At 44.1% G+C, this 14563-nt stretch overlaps 1 protein-coding gene and 1 long non-coding RNA gene across 2 annotated transcripts in view; one reads left to right on the top strand and one right to left on the bottom strand.

The window, feature by feature from the left end:
- The window catches only part of LOC125618255, an 18378-nt gene extending 16004 nt beyond the window's left edge, over positions 1-2374 (bottom strand). The window contains exons 1-2 of the long non-coding RNA XR_007349512.1: positions 2125-2374; positions 1324-1381 (exon numbers count right to left, since the gene is read on the bottom strand). This is a non-coding gene — a long non-coding RNA (uncharacterized LOC125618255). The remainder of the gene's footprint in view (positions 1-1323; positions 1382-2124) is intronic.
- The window catches only part of Ap1s3 (adaptor related protein complex 1 subunit sigma 3), a 53807-nt gene continuing 41305 nt past the window's right edge, over positions 2062-14563 (top strand). Inside the window, exon 1 of the mRNA XM_015481456.2 lies at positions 2062-2220. Within this exon, the coding sequence (XP_015336942.1) occupies positions 2218-2220 (3 nt within the window). The 5' untranslated portion in view covers positions 2062-2217. The remainder of the gene's footprint in view (positions 2221-14563) is intronic.

Raw genomic sequence — 14563 nt, 5'->3', positions numbered from 1 at the left:
CTTTTTTTTTTTTTTTTTTTCATTTTGAACACAGGGTCTCATTAAGTTGCTGAGACTGACTTTGAACTTGAGATCCTCCTGCTTCAGCTTCCCAAATCGCTGGGATGCTGGGATTACAGTGTGTGCTACCATGCCTGGTTGGTTTAAGTTTTGGCTGAACAGTCATGGCAAGAACACTGAGCTCTCTTCAGCTGTAAAACTCATCTTTTATAATCCCATCTCTTTCCCATGAGCAGTAGAACTCTCCAAGAAGAAGGCTCTGATGTTTTTCATAGGCTCTTCAAGGTGAGTGGCAGAGCTGGGCCCTGTGCTGAAGGTCAGGGAAAGCAGAGAGGCACAGAAGTTAGACTAGCTAGGTAAAGGCCTGGGGAGCATGAGGAATTGGAAAGTACCTCTGAGAAGACGTTTCCTACTCTTTTACCAGGTAAAACCATCCCATAGCCTGGGATTTAATTGCTGTTAAACAATCCTCTTCCAATGCCCTTACAGGTGCCACCACCCCAGGCAGGAAAGGGTTGTCAGGGTGTACAGAAAGTGCCAATCAGGCATCTGGAGTAGGCTCTTTGGGGGGCCTGTTTCTCTCCTGGGTGTGTTTAACACAGTTGTTTCATCTTCTGCAGAGGAAATCCATTGCTCAAGGCTGCTGTCCACTAATCACATCTTCTAAACATTAACTCTGGCCACAAAGGATTTCTTTGAGTATCCCCTACCCCCCCACCCCCAGAAGGACAGCCCCGTGGTTTTGTTTTTTTGTTGTTGTTGTTGTTTTGTTTTTGTCGTTTTCTTCTTCCTCAGAGAACTGGCTTCTGTGTCCTGGTCTTGTATCACCTCCTCAAGTGGGCAGCCTTTGCCTTCCCCAACTGCCCAGCTAAATTACTGAGACTTCCTTGTGCCTAGCCCAGCAACAATATCTTAACACTCATTTTACTTTGTCATACTTTATTCACGTATTTATGATGTGTTGTCCCACAAGAGACCAAGCTCCAGGAGGAGTACTATCTGCTGCGCGCTCCCAGCTGAATCCCGGGGTGCTCCTCCTAGGCCTGCTACCTGCACCCAGTACATGCACGTGAATACAGGGCACCTCACTAATGCACCTCACGTAAGCAGAAGGACCTCTCCCTTGCCTCCAAGGCCCCCTGAGCCGGGTCCACATCTATGGAAAGTACTTGATAGATAACTGAGAAGGGCTTCCACAGGTTTGGAGATCCAGAGATCGCACATGGTTCTTAACCTTTTTAGGGTCGCATATTTCTTTAGGAATTTGAGTAAAACACACACACACACACTACTCTCTTTCCCCCAAAGAACATAAATACGCACCCTTAGCTCTGCTTACAACACGTGGGCGAGGAGATTCCTGAGGTCCCAGATAAAAACCCTAGAGTTAAGAAAAATAAAGAAGTGGAAAGAAATTAGAAAACCCAACTTCAACACCACAACAGAGAACTTTTTAAAGGGGACCTGCTTGAAATGGTCTTGTTCCAAGGAACAAGTTCTTGGATTGCAAGTTTATGCTAAAAATAATATGGGAACGGGGGGGGGGGTAACAATTGCTACTGCTCCTGGATCTGCCAACCGTTCCCTTCCTACACGTTGTGGAACAAGATGATCTCGCACACCTTCCGCAGGTGTATCGGAAAACAGTTTTGCCGGGTCTGATAAACACCTGCCCAGTGAACCTAAGGCACTTTTGCCCGGCAGTCAAGAAAGCAGATCCCCCAGCCTCGAGCTCCTGGCACAGAGAGCTACAGGTGGGATTATGGGCGCTCGCGGCCCTGGCGTCCCGGGGCTGAGGACTCCCGGCGGTAACTGGCGCGCGCGCAGGTGCATCTGCACCTGCGGCGGTCGGCGCGGCGCGGGGCGGGGAAAGTTGTGACGGGGGCGGGGCAAGAGAAAGGGAAAGTGGAGAGGAGGGGGAGGCAGAAAGGAAGGAGAGAAAAAGGAGGAGCACGAAGAGAAGGAAGGGGAAGAGGAAGAGGAGAAAGGGATGGGGGAGGAGACGACGAGGAAGAATGGGAGGAGCGGGAGGGGAGGAGGGCGGCCGCGCGGGGAGGAGTCTGCAAACTTTCTGTTTCAAGGGGCATTGTGGGAAGCAGCCATGGTCTGAGGAGGGCGCCTCACCTGTCAGCCGCGCGGGCTCCTGCGCTCGGCTCCGGCCCTCGGGTCCTTCGCGCTCGGTGCTTTCGGGACAGGGGCGGTGGCGGCCGGGTCACCATGGTGAGTGCCAGTGCGCCGCGCCGCGGCGCTGACCGGGCGTGCGCGCTCCCGGGAGGCACCTGCGGCACCAGGGCCGGGCGAGCGTCTTCCGAAAGGGGGTGGGGGCCCAGCAGAGTCCGGGTCTCCTAGCAGCGCGAGCCTCGGCACTACTGTCCCGGGCAATGAGGACGCGCCTGGGACCCCTGCCCATGATCCCCGCTGCGACCGCGCTCCGCGGCTTCATTCATTGGGTTCACTTTTGCTGAGCGCTTAGTGTAAGGCGGCACCGTGCCAAGCGCTGGGGATGTCGCGGGGGACCAGGTGGATCTCCGGCTTTCAGGGAGCTTATTTTCTAGGAGGAGGATACGAAGGGAAGGAGCCGTGTAATAAACCAGCAAAATAAAGATAACTTCCGAGACTAAGGAGTGCCCAGAAGTCGCGAGCACTACCGGGTGGAGACGCAACTTTTGATTCGGCAAAGTCCTCTTCGAGGAGGTGGTGACATTTGGGCCTCTGAGGTCCTGGAGGGGAGCTGCAGGTAGAATGATTCGCGACCTCAATCCTCGCTTGTTGCAGAAGTGGGCAGGGCCAGGAGAGGCGGGTCTCTATAAACCAAAGTTAAGTTTTGGTTTTTGTTCCAACTGAGTAGGGAAACTTTGGGAGCATTTTAGCAAGAAAAGTGATCTTATTCACTTTATGCTTGTATCTTTTGGGCCATTGGTGAAGAATGGACGTGTGTGTGTGTGTGTGTGTGTGTGTGTGTGTGTTGGGGAGAGGCAACGTGGAAGCTGGGAAACGTGGTACAGTGCTGTGAGGGTTACGGTGTCCTGCACTTTATGGAGAAATAACAAGAGCTTCTCTTGCTTCTGCCTTCTGTTAGGGACAGCATGTTGAGAGTGCAGAGGTCTGAACTGAGAAGTCCCACTTCCCCAAGTGAACTCACTTCCCAAATCTGTGGAAGAGAATTCACCTGCAGGCCCGCTGTGGACTCAACTGGCCCATTATAGGTAGGAGTAGATGGCCATGGTGTTAAGCAAGTTGATTGATAGGGAGAGCCATGGAGTGCTGAGCATCCACGGAAAGATCAGATGTTTGTTCCTAGGAGAGGCTTGGTAGCACACACTGAAGGCACCAGTTTTGCATGTTGAGGGTTCCTTGTAAGTACAACATGATATAAAAAGGAGACTGTAAATAATGAAACAGCTGTCTTGGCTTGCTCAAGTTTCCAAGGAACAAGGTGACTGTGAGCCCAGCTCATTTGTCTAATGGAGGGTGGAATCAGGCCCTGAGTTTCTGAGTAGTTAAATATGGTTTCCATCCTGTAGGTTGGAACAGGTCTGTGAGGAAAGGACCCCAAATTCTAGACAACACCTGGTGTGAGTTTTACTTTTTCTATCTGGTGTCATATGATGAGTTGATCAAAAATGTGGGAAGTTTCTCCATCTTTTCTACCAGGCCTTCCCAATGGAAAACACTGTTATTGAGCACCAAGCGGAATGTCCAGCCCCTTACATATAGGGTCTCATTGCATCCTGGTAGTGACCAAATGAGGCTCTGCAGTTACCTGCTCTGAGCTGTTCTTGCAGTGTGACCTTACACAATTCTTTGATCTCTCTCTCTCTCTCTGTGTTTGTTCCTTTGTGCAATGGGGATAACAGTTGCTTCTAACTGATAAGATAGGGGTACTAAAATGTGGCCTGGGAACCCCTAGAAGTGCCCAAGACTTTTTCTGGAGGTCTGCAAACTCAAAGCCATTTTATAATAATATTAAGATGTTAATTTGACTTTTTATTTTCATTCTTCCAAGACTGCAGTGAAGTTTCGAGCCTAGTGACCTGAAAAAGTACAAAAAATTAAATACAGAGGCAGATAGGAGAGTCCTACTGTCTTTCTTAGGGCAGGCATTAGGGAGCCTTACAGAAATGAAACAAAACTGTCATTCTTTTCACAAGTTTCTTTTTTTTATTTTTATTTTTTTACTTTGGAATTTTTTAATAAATTTTTTAAAAAATATTTTTCAGTTGTCAATGGACCTTTATTTTACTTATTTTTAGTGCTGAGAATTGAACCCAGTGCCTCATACGTGCTCAGCAAGTGCTCTGCCACTGCACCACAACCCCAGCTCCTGGAAAATATTTTTATTGGCTATAAAAATGTTATTTATTTAACATGTAATATGTTTATTATTATTACTATTCTTATTTTTTAAAATATTTTTTAGGTGTACTTGGACACAATACCTTTATTTTATTTATTTTTATGTGGTGCTGAGGATCGAACCCAGGGCCTCACACATGCTAGATGAGCTCTCTGACGCTGAGCCACAACCCCAGCCCCTATTATTATTTTTAAATGAATTAATACCTAATTTTTTCTATCTTAATTTCTAATATAGTAAATAACAATGGATATAACCTACACACACAGAACCATCTTTGAGGTTCTCAGTTTTTAAGAGTATCCAAGACATTTCATAATTATTGTCATGGATCTGGTACAGGAACTATGAGTAGATGCTGGTGAACTCACTTTGCCCATTCTAAGTGCTTGGAGCCACTAACTCTCATGTCATTACTGTCATGGGTGGGAAAGAATCCTTCCCTAGTGCTCAGCCCTCTTTATTGAAGGCCAGTTTGTGACCCCCTCTGTCTCCCTGCTTGGCTCCTACTTCCTGGCTGTTTTGCTAGGAAGCTGGAAGATGGTTACAGCAGGCCACCTTGTACTTGTACACGAAGCAGTTCTTGATTCCATGTACCAGCAACCCTGGTTTCATATCTCCTGTAGTTGGGACACAGTACTGTTTGCATCTGGATCATAGAGTTTAAATCAACTGTGGACTTTATCTTGCTTTTGTTTTAGAAATCTCTACCTTGTAAAAAGGATGTTAGGCCTCTTGGGCTTCAGGAATCCCTTGGGCTCTCAGCCCAGTGTGCTTAAAACTTACTGATAAGAATTTTACTATTGAATGGTCAACAATGTTGATGGATGAAGGAGGATTTTCCTTTAAGAAGATAGCTGTGGAGAATGATAGGGTGGTGATTGAAAGGCTTTGGAGACACCTTTAGTAAAAATGCAAGTGGACTTTGATTTATACTTCTGAAAAGTTGAGGTGACTTTTTCTGCTTCCTGATGAGCATAGCAGGGGATTCACCCACTGAAAGAAACCCCAAAGGTGACCCCTTTGGAAATACACAAAATCATCTTTTTTGTGTGTGTTGCAAATCCAGTTCTCAGAATGTGTGCTATTTATATAAAGTGAGATAGACTTGTAATAAAATATTTGAGTATTTTTAGATTTTAAATTTGACTTGAAAGAAAGAGAACTTTCCAACTGAACTGTGCAGCCATCTCTTTACCAGAATTTATATTTCTAGTACAGTAAATAACAATGGATATAACACACACTTCTTCCAAATCAGATTAAAAAAACCTTTGCCCTGCTAGTTGTAATCTCATTGTGTATACACAACTAGGAAAGGTTCAAGGGAGTTGCAGAGGGTGAGGGAGGAGTCCCTGCCACCCCCAACCCCCCCAGTAAATCAACTTCTTTGATGCTTAAATGAATTGTATTAAGTATGTAGTTATTTTGGCAGTTTAAATTCCAGTTTGAGGGTGAAGGAAGTCATGCATGATGTCCTCCTGGGAGACTTGGACTGGGCAGCTGGCCAACAGTTAGGGTGGGGTAGAGGGCTTGGGAGTCAGGGAGAGAAATGACCTTTGTGGGTTTGGTTGTGCTGGGGGTTTCCCACACCAGGCCCTACCCACAGGTCTCCCAGCCCCATAAGACTTGAATGGACTCCTGGTCAGGACTGTTACTTCTGAGTTCCCATGGTGCCCATTCTTTGGTGTGTGTGTGTGTGGCGGGGAATATTGTCGACTGCTTCCATTCCTGTGCCGTGGTCTCCCCACAACAGCTGGCAGGAGACAGTTAGTGCTAGTGCACTGAATACTTCTCTGAATCATCAATGCCTGTTTTGGGGGGTCCCATGAAGTTTTTCATTATTGGTTAAAACATAATTGGTAATCCCCCCGCCTCCACACAGAACTCCTTTAAGAATCCCCCAAGGTAAGCACTTCTTGACATGAATCATTTCTTCAATTTTGTTTTCCTATTATTACAACCAGAATTCCTTCCAGAGACCAGAGATTTCACTGTATCTTCCCCGGGGCCAGTTCTTACCTCTCTCATAGAATATTTCTTTCTGGAATATCTTGTTCTCTGGATACCTTTTCCTGGTGGAGTTCTCAGTTTTTCCTTAAGTATACTAGCCACTGATCCCGTGACGTCCAAGAATGTATACAGATAATGTCTCTAAAATTCTCTCTAGCCAGCACCCCAACTCTCTAGAGAAATGTATGTCTTGGGAGGCTGCTAGAATTCAGTGTCAACAGTCACGGAGTACCACTGATTATTCAAGTTAGAAATTGAATGTCCTTGACCACTATGAGGAAGCTGGCCTTTGAAAAATCTCCGTCAAAGTTTGTGAACTTGCTGACAGGTGGAGCTGGGGTCTGACCCTGCTCTCTCCAAATAGTTTCTGAAAATAGCCTGGGGGAAAATAAAATGATCACTCATTATTCTTCCAGTGTGATGAGGCATGGACCTGAAGTACATTCAGTCAAGAATAAGGACATTAGTGTTCTATAGTTTACTGACCTTGTTGTATCTTCTCCACCTGGATTTCTGCACTGGTAAGACGATTGTACACATGGAAGTTCAGTAGCCACTTACATGCTGAAAGAGTTTTCCTCCTACCCTGGGTATATCAAAGAGGAGGAACTAAGATCATGATTTGAAAACTGGACTGCCTGTTCCCTTTATGTGCTCATCCTCATAGAAGGGGGATGTCAAGGGATAAACCAGAGTTATCCTTGGAGCATTGGCTAGATTTGAAAGAAAATATCTTTATGTTAAAACACAAGTATATTTGGGTTCATGATGCAAAATTCACATACATACTCTAAAGACCTAAGATGTAGCTTGCTTACAAGTGGCTTCTCATGTCGCCTTACAGGTCTCTTGAGCCTACCTGCCTTTTATGCTGTTATTTGGATAGAAACATTTAAAAGACAGTTCTAAGGCAAGGGAAAGCAACCTTCCCAGGAAACGGCCAGTTGGTAATTTTTTAGGCGTTGTAGATCTTACACACTGTCACTACTACTCAACTCTTCTACTGTAGAATGAAGCAGTCATGGACAAGAAGCAATGGGTAAGGCTGGGTTTTAACAAAACTTGATGTACAACAAGTGGAGGGCCAGATTTGGCCTATAGGAATTCATTTATTTGTATATTGCATAAATTGGGTACCTGCCCCATGACAGGCAGGACTGGCTTCATTATTTGCAGTGCTCAGTATAAAATGAAAACATAAAGTTTATGAGGGAAAAAAAAAAAGTTTATGGGAATTTCAAGACAATGGCACTGGAGCATTAAATCAAGTGCCAGGTCCTTCTGAATGCAGGGTTCTGTGCAATGCTCCTGTGTGTACAGAATCCAACCAGGGTTGAGGCCTCAGAGATGGCACTGAAGAAGCCAAAGCACCCCACCCTCCTGGAGCTCACATTCTTGGTGGGAGGTTCTGTGAGCTCTGTGAAAATTTTAGATCACTCACACTGAAGAATTTACTCTCGAGCATTGTTTGGTCAGAGCGTTGTCTTGCTCTCACTCCATGGAAATTGCAGATGTTTCTGAGGCAGGTGGGGTGGAGAATGGGCTGGCTTTGGTGGTTACTTAAGGCCCCTGTCCCCCTTCTAGCCCAAAAAAGTGAGGCCATTCTTCCCCCTGGCTCACCTGGCCCTTGTCCACTTCCTGAGCCAGCTGTGACTGGGAAGTACTCAGAGGCTACCCCTCTGTCCTGGTTTCAGATTGGCAGCTTGGCTGGAGGCCTTGCCACATCAGGTCCCTGTGGGGTGCACCCTGGGTGAGGGTATCAAGGCCTCTGCAGCCCCTCATCCAGGTGTGATACCATTTGTCACTTAAGATTCTGTACATGATTTCTCTACTGGTATAAAATAAAGAGACAGATGTGCCTGGATATAAATTGAAAACTTCCAGAATGATATTCAAGAAGGCAGTTCTTTCTGGGAAGAGGTCTAGGTATCTGATGTGTAAAAAGATTCATTTTTAAATTGTGTATTGTTTTCAGTACTTTTTTCTATGTACATATGATACACTAAAAAGTACATGAAAAGTGATGTGTGTGTATGTTAGAGAGAGAGAGACAGAGAGAGAGTTGGAACCCAGGGCTTTGTGCATGATAGGCAACCACCCTATCACTGAACCACACCTCAGCCTAAAAAAATAACTTTTAAAGTAGTGTCATTTATTTGATTTCTCCAGCAAAACAGTTTCATTTTCTCCTGTGCCTTGTAACTTCTGAGGCCTTGGTGTGTCTGGAATTGAGATGGAAACAGAAGTGGCCCTTTGAAAACACAAACTCACGATATGCTATCTCATCTTAGACCTAGAGCAATGGAGTTGGCCATCTATTGACTGAGATCTCTGGTACCATGAGCCAAAATAAACTGTTCCTCTTCTAAGTTATTCTTGTCAGGTATTTTGGCCACAGTGATGCAAAGGCTGACTAAAACAGAAATTTATACTGAGAAGTGGGGTTATTGCTGTGACTAACCGAAACATGTTGTTCAGAAGCCTTTGGAAATGGTTTGGGGGAGGACTTTGGAAAAGTTTAGAGATGCAAGCTGGAAAAGTCTTTGAAAGGTTGCAAACAGAGCTTAACGGGCAATTATGGTGGGAGCTCAGAAGACCAGAATGTGGCAGAGAAGATGATATTAGTGAGGTGTCAGAGGGAAACAAGGATTCTATTGGGATTTGACCAATAGAGGCCACTCATGTTATATTCCGGAAAGAACTTGGCCACATTTTGCCCAGTTCTGAGACTTTGTGTGAGGCTGAATTTAAATGTGGTCAGCTAGTTTATCTGGCAGAGGAAAATCCAAGGCAGCACAGCATTCAGTCAGTGGCATGTGTATTGCTGCAGCTTTTCATCATATTTACTATGAAAATTGGACGCAGAGAACAGCTAAAGGATAATAAAGACTTAGTTGGACCAGAAAAGTGCTTGTAGAACTGGGGCCAAGGAAGGTGTACTCTTGACAGAGATGCTGAGTACTTCCACCAAGTGACATGGGAAAGATGGCTGAGGGCATCTCAGGAATTCGCAAAATCAGACCCACTATAGGTTCCAGGGGTCTAAAAGAGAAAATTCTTCAGAAAAGAGATCACTGGAGCACTTTGCTTGCACAAAGGGATCTAGGAAATTGAGCACCTCAGCTGCTCAGAGACTATGGAGCCAGGATTTCAGGGGCCCAACTAGTGTATGAACTGGCAGCAGACCTTGGCTTCATTCATGTGATGAGGGCTCTGCAGGATGCTGGAGTTAGCGGGTCAGGGAGGTTTTCACTGAGATTTTAAAGGAAGGCCTCAGAGGCCAGGTATGGGATAGCAGGGTCAAAATGCCTGTGGGTGGCCCCTGGAGGGGCAGTTCATGAAGCTCTGAGGGGGAAGCCAAAGCTGGAATGGAGACCCAAGGAATTAAGAGATGACATAACGTGGACTGTCTGCTGAGAAAAGCTGCTGGCTGTGGAAGAGCCAGGATAAAGAGAGGTCATGTGGGCTGAACCACGAGGCAAAAGGGATTGGGCTGCTCAAACCCTTTGGAAAGCACATTGTGTGGCCACGCGTCCCAGATGCTGTATGAGGAGTAGTTGTGGGGGAGTTATGGGAGCTGTTTGCCAAACTGGATTTCAACTTGTTTGGTCTCATCTCTTCTTTCTGTGCCCCATTCCTCCCTTTTAGAATGGGAGTGTTTACTCTGTGCCACTGTATATTGGATATATGTAACCTGCTTATGATTTTTACAGGGGCTAACACCCACGCATTTGCCTTGCGCCTCCAAGGAGACTTTGGACTTGGACTTTTGGGCAGTGCTGAAACTGTTAAGACCTGGGACAGTTGGAGATGAACTCAATGCATTTTTGCACTGTGAGATGGACATGAGCTTTTAGGGGATTGGGACAGAATGTTATGGTTTGGATATGAGGTGTCCCCTAGAGCACCTGTGTCAATGCAGGACTGTTCAGAGGTGAAATGATTGGATTGTGAGAGCCATAACCTAATAAGCCATCCTACTTTGAATGGACTAACTGGGTGGTAACAGCAGGCAGATGGAGTATAGCTGGAGGAGGTGGGTCTCTGGAAGTACTTAGCACCCCAGTGCATCCCAGGAGGGTGTACCTTCCCTGCATCCCTACCCCCATCTGCTTCCTGACTGCCATAAGGTGAGCAGCTTCCCTCCACCACACCCTTCCACCATGATGTTCTGTCTTACCTTGGGCCCAGAATAATGGAGTCAGCTGTCTGTGGGCTGAGATCTCTGAAACCATGAGCCCCAAATAAAACTTTTTATCCTCTAAATTGTTCTTGTTGGATATTTTGATCATAGAAACACAAAATCTGACTAAAACACACACACACACACACACACACAACTATACACACATGTACCATCTAGCTAGCTACCTGTGTACCTTGGGCTCTTGGCCAGACTTCTAGGACTCCTTTGCCATCTACATAAGAATGAAGAATATAGGGGGAGAAAAAAATATAAACATGACCCATCTTCCTACTTTGCTCTGAAAAGAGACTTTGGGTAATGAGGTAAAATGATATTTCTTTTTGTTTCACAGGACTGATGCATTAAAATGCAGAGAGAGATACTTGTCAGATCACTGGGGTGCTTGGTAGACAATGACTGTGCCTGCAAAATTAAGAAGTCATGCCCTTAAAAAGTCAGGAAGGACCTGTCAGGCCTGGTAGTAGATTCAGATGATCACAGAGTTAATCTACTTCAAATTCCAGTGTTTGCTGCGTACCCACTGCCCTTCTCTCTACCCCTCCCAGAAAATCAGTAGAGCCAATTTTTATTAGGGGACTTGAATGAAATTAGTATTTCTTCTAAGATAACGTCAGAATTTCACGTGATAGCAGAACATGCTGTCTGAAGAGGAATTTCCCTATGTAGATGTTTTGTTAAGCATTTCCAGAAAAGTAACAGGTGCATAGCTTTTCATGACACCTGTACCTGTTCACCTGTAAAGGAGGGTGTGGGTGCCATGTGGTGGAAAGGGGAACGCAGTGAGGTAGGCAACCCTACCCCTGAGAAATAGAGTCTCATTAAGTTGCTTAGGGCCTTGTTAAGTTTCTGAGGCTGGCTTTGAACTTGAGAGCCTCCTGCTTTAGCCTCCTGAGTCATTAGGATTACAGGAGTATGCCACCAAGCCTGGCTAGGAGCAATCTTCAAGATGGTCCGTAGGCACACCTTACCCTCTGAGAAATGTATTTGAGTAGATGAAAAACCTAGATATAAATTGCAAATATTAGAGTGGTGGGGAAACGTAAAGGGTTACAAAAATATCACATTTTTGAAAAAACAGTGTGATTCAAAACTCTGTGTATAGACCTCCTTTTTTGTGTAACACAAATATTTACCTTCAGTTTCTTTACTAAGAAGTCACATCCTCAAGTTCAAGTTCACTGTTTGAGTCCTGTCTTTCAAAATCCATTCGGTCTCATTATTTCAATGCTTAAGAGTGCAGATAATCTAGTCTGCATCAACAATCTTTGCAAAAAAAAGGGCGGGGTGGGGGGGGGTCCTAGGAGGCTTGGAAACATAATGAGACCACTGTGCCTCTCTGATCCCTGAGCTTTGTTGGTGGTAAACTTGGAAAGGGCATATGGATACACCATTGCCACCCTATAACACATCGTGTTTACAACTGAAGGCCTCTTTGTCAAGGTGGAATATCCCAGGGGGAAAGTTTTTAATGAGTGCTGAGTAGGCTGAAGTAGGAAGAAAATGAAAGTTCTTAATAAACCCTGAAGTGGTCATTACCATGCAGTGTTGAGCATAGTAAGCATAGCATCTTGAATAGAGTTAAAAAAATTTACGTTAAGAAACATCAAATACGCATTGCTATGTAATAGGAGTAGGGTCCCAAGATCTTAATATTTTATTCAGTTTCAAAGTCATACTGAAAATTGCCTGGAATGTCTGCCTTCTATTTCCAGCATCTTTTTTTCCTCCATAAATGATTTGAAATCAAACAAGACTAGTCTGCCTCTCAGAGGACTCTGGGAGAAAATCCAAGCAGAGCACATTGATTATAGAGAAAAAAATGAAACAACTAATAGGTATTATTGATATGTTCAAAGCTGATTATTTCTATCTAGAGGAAATGATAAATGGAGAAATACTGCATCTGTCCATCTCTGTGTTCTTAACTGGGGTGGTTATTAGGAAAGAAATGCCCGCAGTGTAAGATCTGTCTCTCGATTACAGAGATTTCTTGTAACATTGAGGAGAAATTTCTCACATGCATTGAAAAGATAGACTAGTATGGGAGTGGAAATTAAGTTTGAGGTGTGTTGTTAAAAATATGTAATTAAAGGGATTCAGCGAACAAGGGAGGCACTCAAGGGAGAGATCTTGGGCTGAGCCTAAAGGGTGAGGTGGCCCTGCCTTTGGCTAAGTGTGTGTGCATGAATGTCAGATATGTGTGTGAGTGGGGAGGGGCTAGTGAGGAGAATGTAAAAAATGGAGTAGCTATTAAGTCCTGGGGGAGAGCTGGGTGAAGGTCAACCACACTAAACTGTTTTCTAATGGATTTGCCCATCTCTGCTTCTTTCCTCTTCCTCTAACCCACCTTCCAGCCTGCCATGAAATTCTCTATCCAGTTTTATCAGGGAGTTATTAGTATTTAGTTATCTGGAAAATCTATTTGTAAAATGGATTTTCCAGATAACTAAAAAGAATATCTTTAAAATTTTCTAGAATTTAAATAAATAAATATTCAGCATTTGGGAAAATGGGTTAAAAGTAGCTTGAAGCTTGCCCATGGTCATATGGGGGCTGACTTCACTCCACTACAGGGGTTTGGGGCTGGCATTGCTTTCTGGGCAGACTGGGTCTGATGCTGCAGACACAGCAGGTGTATTTAGGTGTTGGCGTGTCTGTGTATACCTGTGCTCCTGTGCATTGATTCCTATGGATCTCCCTCCAGCACCTGATGTGCTGGCCCCCAGTTCTCTTCCTCCACCACTTCACTATGGTCTCTGAGAAGGGGAAAATACATATTTTTAATTTACCTATTATTTACATTGACAAATAAAAATGGTTTTTATTTACAAAGTACCACATGTTGTTTTAATATAAGTACGCATTGCAGAATGGCTGAATTTAACTCAGTAACCTATGCATTACCTCACGTATTTATCTTTGTGTGTGTGGTAAAAACATTTTAATCTACTCTTCTAGCAGTTTTCAAGCATATGTTGTTATTAATTGTAGTCATCCTGCTATACAATAGATTTCTTTTTTAAAAAAAATTTATTTATTTTAATTAGATATATATGACAGCAGAATACATTTTACATAACTGCAGCACAACTTTACATTTCTGGTTGTACACGATGTAGCGCATCACACCATATGTGGAGTCATACATGTACCTAGGGTAATGATGTCCATCTCATTACACCATTTTTCCTGCCCTCATGCCCCCTCCCTGCCCTCCCTCCCCTTTGCCCAATCAAAGTTTCTCCATTTTTCCCATGCCTCCCTGTTATGGATCAGCATCCACTTATCAGAGAGAACATTCAGCCTTTGGTGTTTGGCTTATTTCGTTTAGCATGATATTCTTCAACTCCATCCATTTACCCACAAATGCCATAAGTTTATTCTCTTTTAATGCTGACTTATATGTCATTGTGTATATATATCACAATTTCTTTATCCATTCATCTATTGAAGGGCATCTAATTTGCTTCCACAGTTTAGCTATTGTGAATTGAGGTGCTATGAACATTGATGTGGTTGCGTTACTATAGTATGCTGATTTTTATAGACTGAGGAGTGGGAGAGCTGGGTCAAATGGTGGTTCCCTTCCAAATTTTCTAAGGAATCTCCATACTGCTTTCCAGATTGGTTGTACCAATTTGCAGTCCCAAGTGTGCCTTTTCCCCCACATCCTCACCAACATTTATTATTGTCTATATTCTTGATGACTGCCATTATGACTGGCATGAGATGAAATCTTAAAGTAGTTTTGATTTTCTCTAATTACTAGAGATGTTGAACATTTTTTCATGTATTTGTTAATCGAATGTACATCTTCTTCGTAGAATTGTCTGTTCGGCTCCTTAGCCCATTTATTGATTAGGCATTTTTTTTTTTTTTTTGGTGTTAAGTTTTTTGAGTTCTTTATATATCCTGGAGATTGGTGCTGTATCTGACGTGTGTGTGGCAAAAATTTGCTCCCCAAATGTAGGCTCTCTGTTCACCTC

This window comes from Marmota marmota, unplaced genomic scaffold (assembly GCF_001458135.2).
Source record: "Marmota marmota marmota unplaced genomic scaffold, marMar, whole genome shotgun sequence".
Taxonomy (NCBI): Eukaryota; Metazoa; Chordata; class Mammalia; order Rodentia; family Sciuridae; genus Marmota; species Marmota marmota.
The sequence above is the reverse complement of the archived record's forward strand: the minus strand, read 5'-3'. Positions and strand labels throughout refer to the sequence as shown.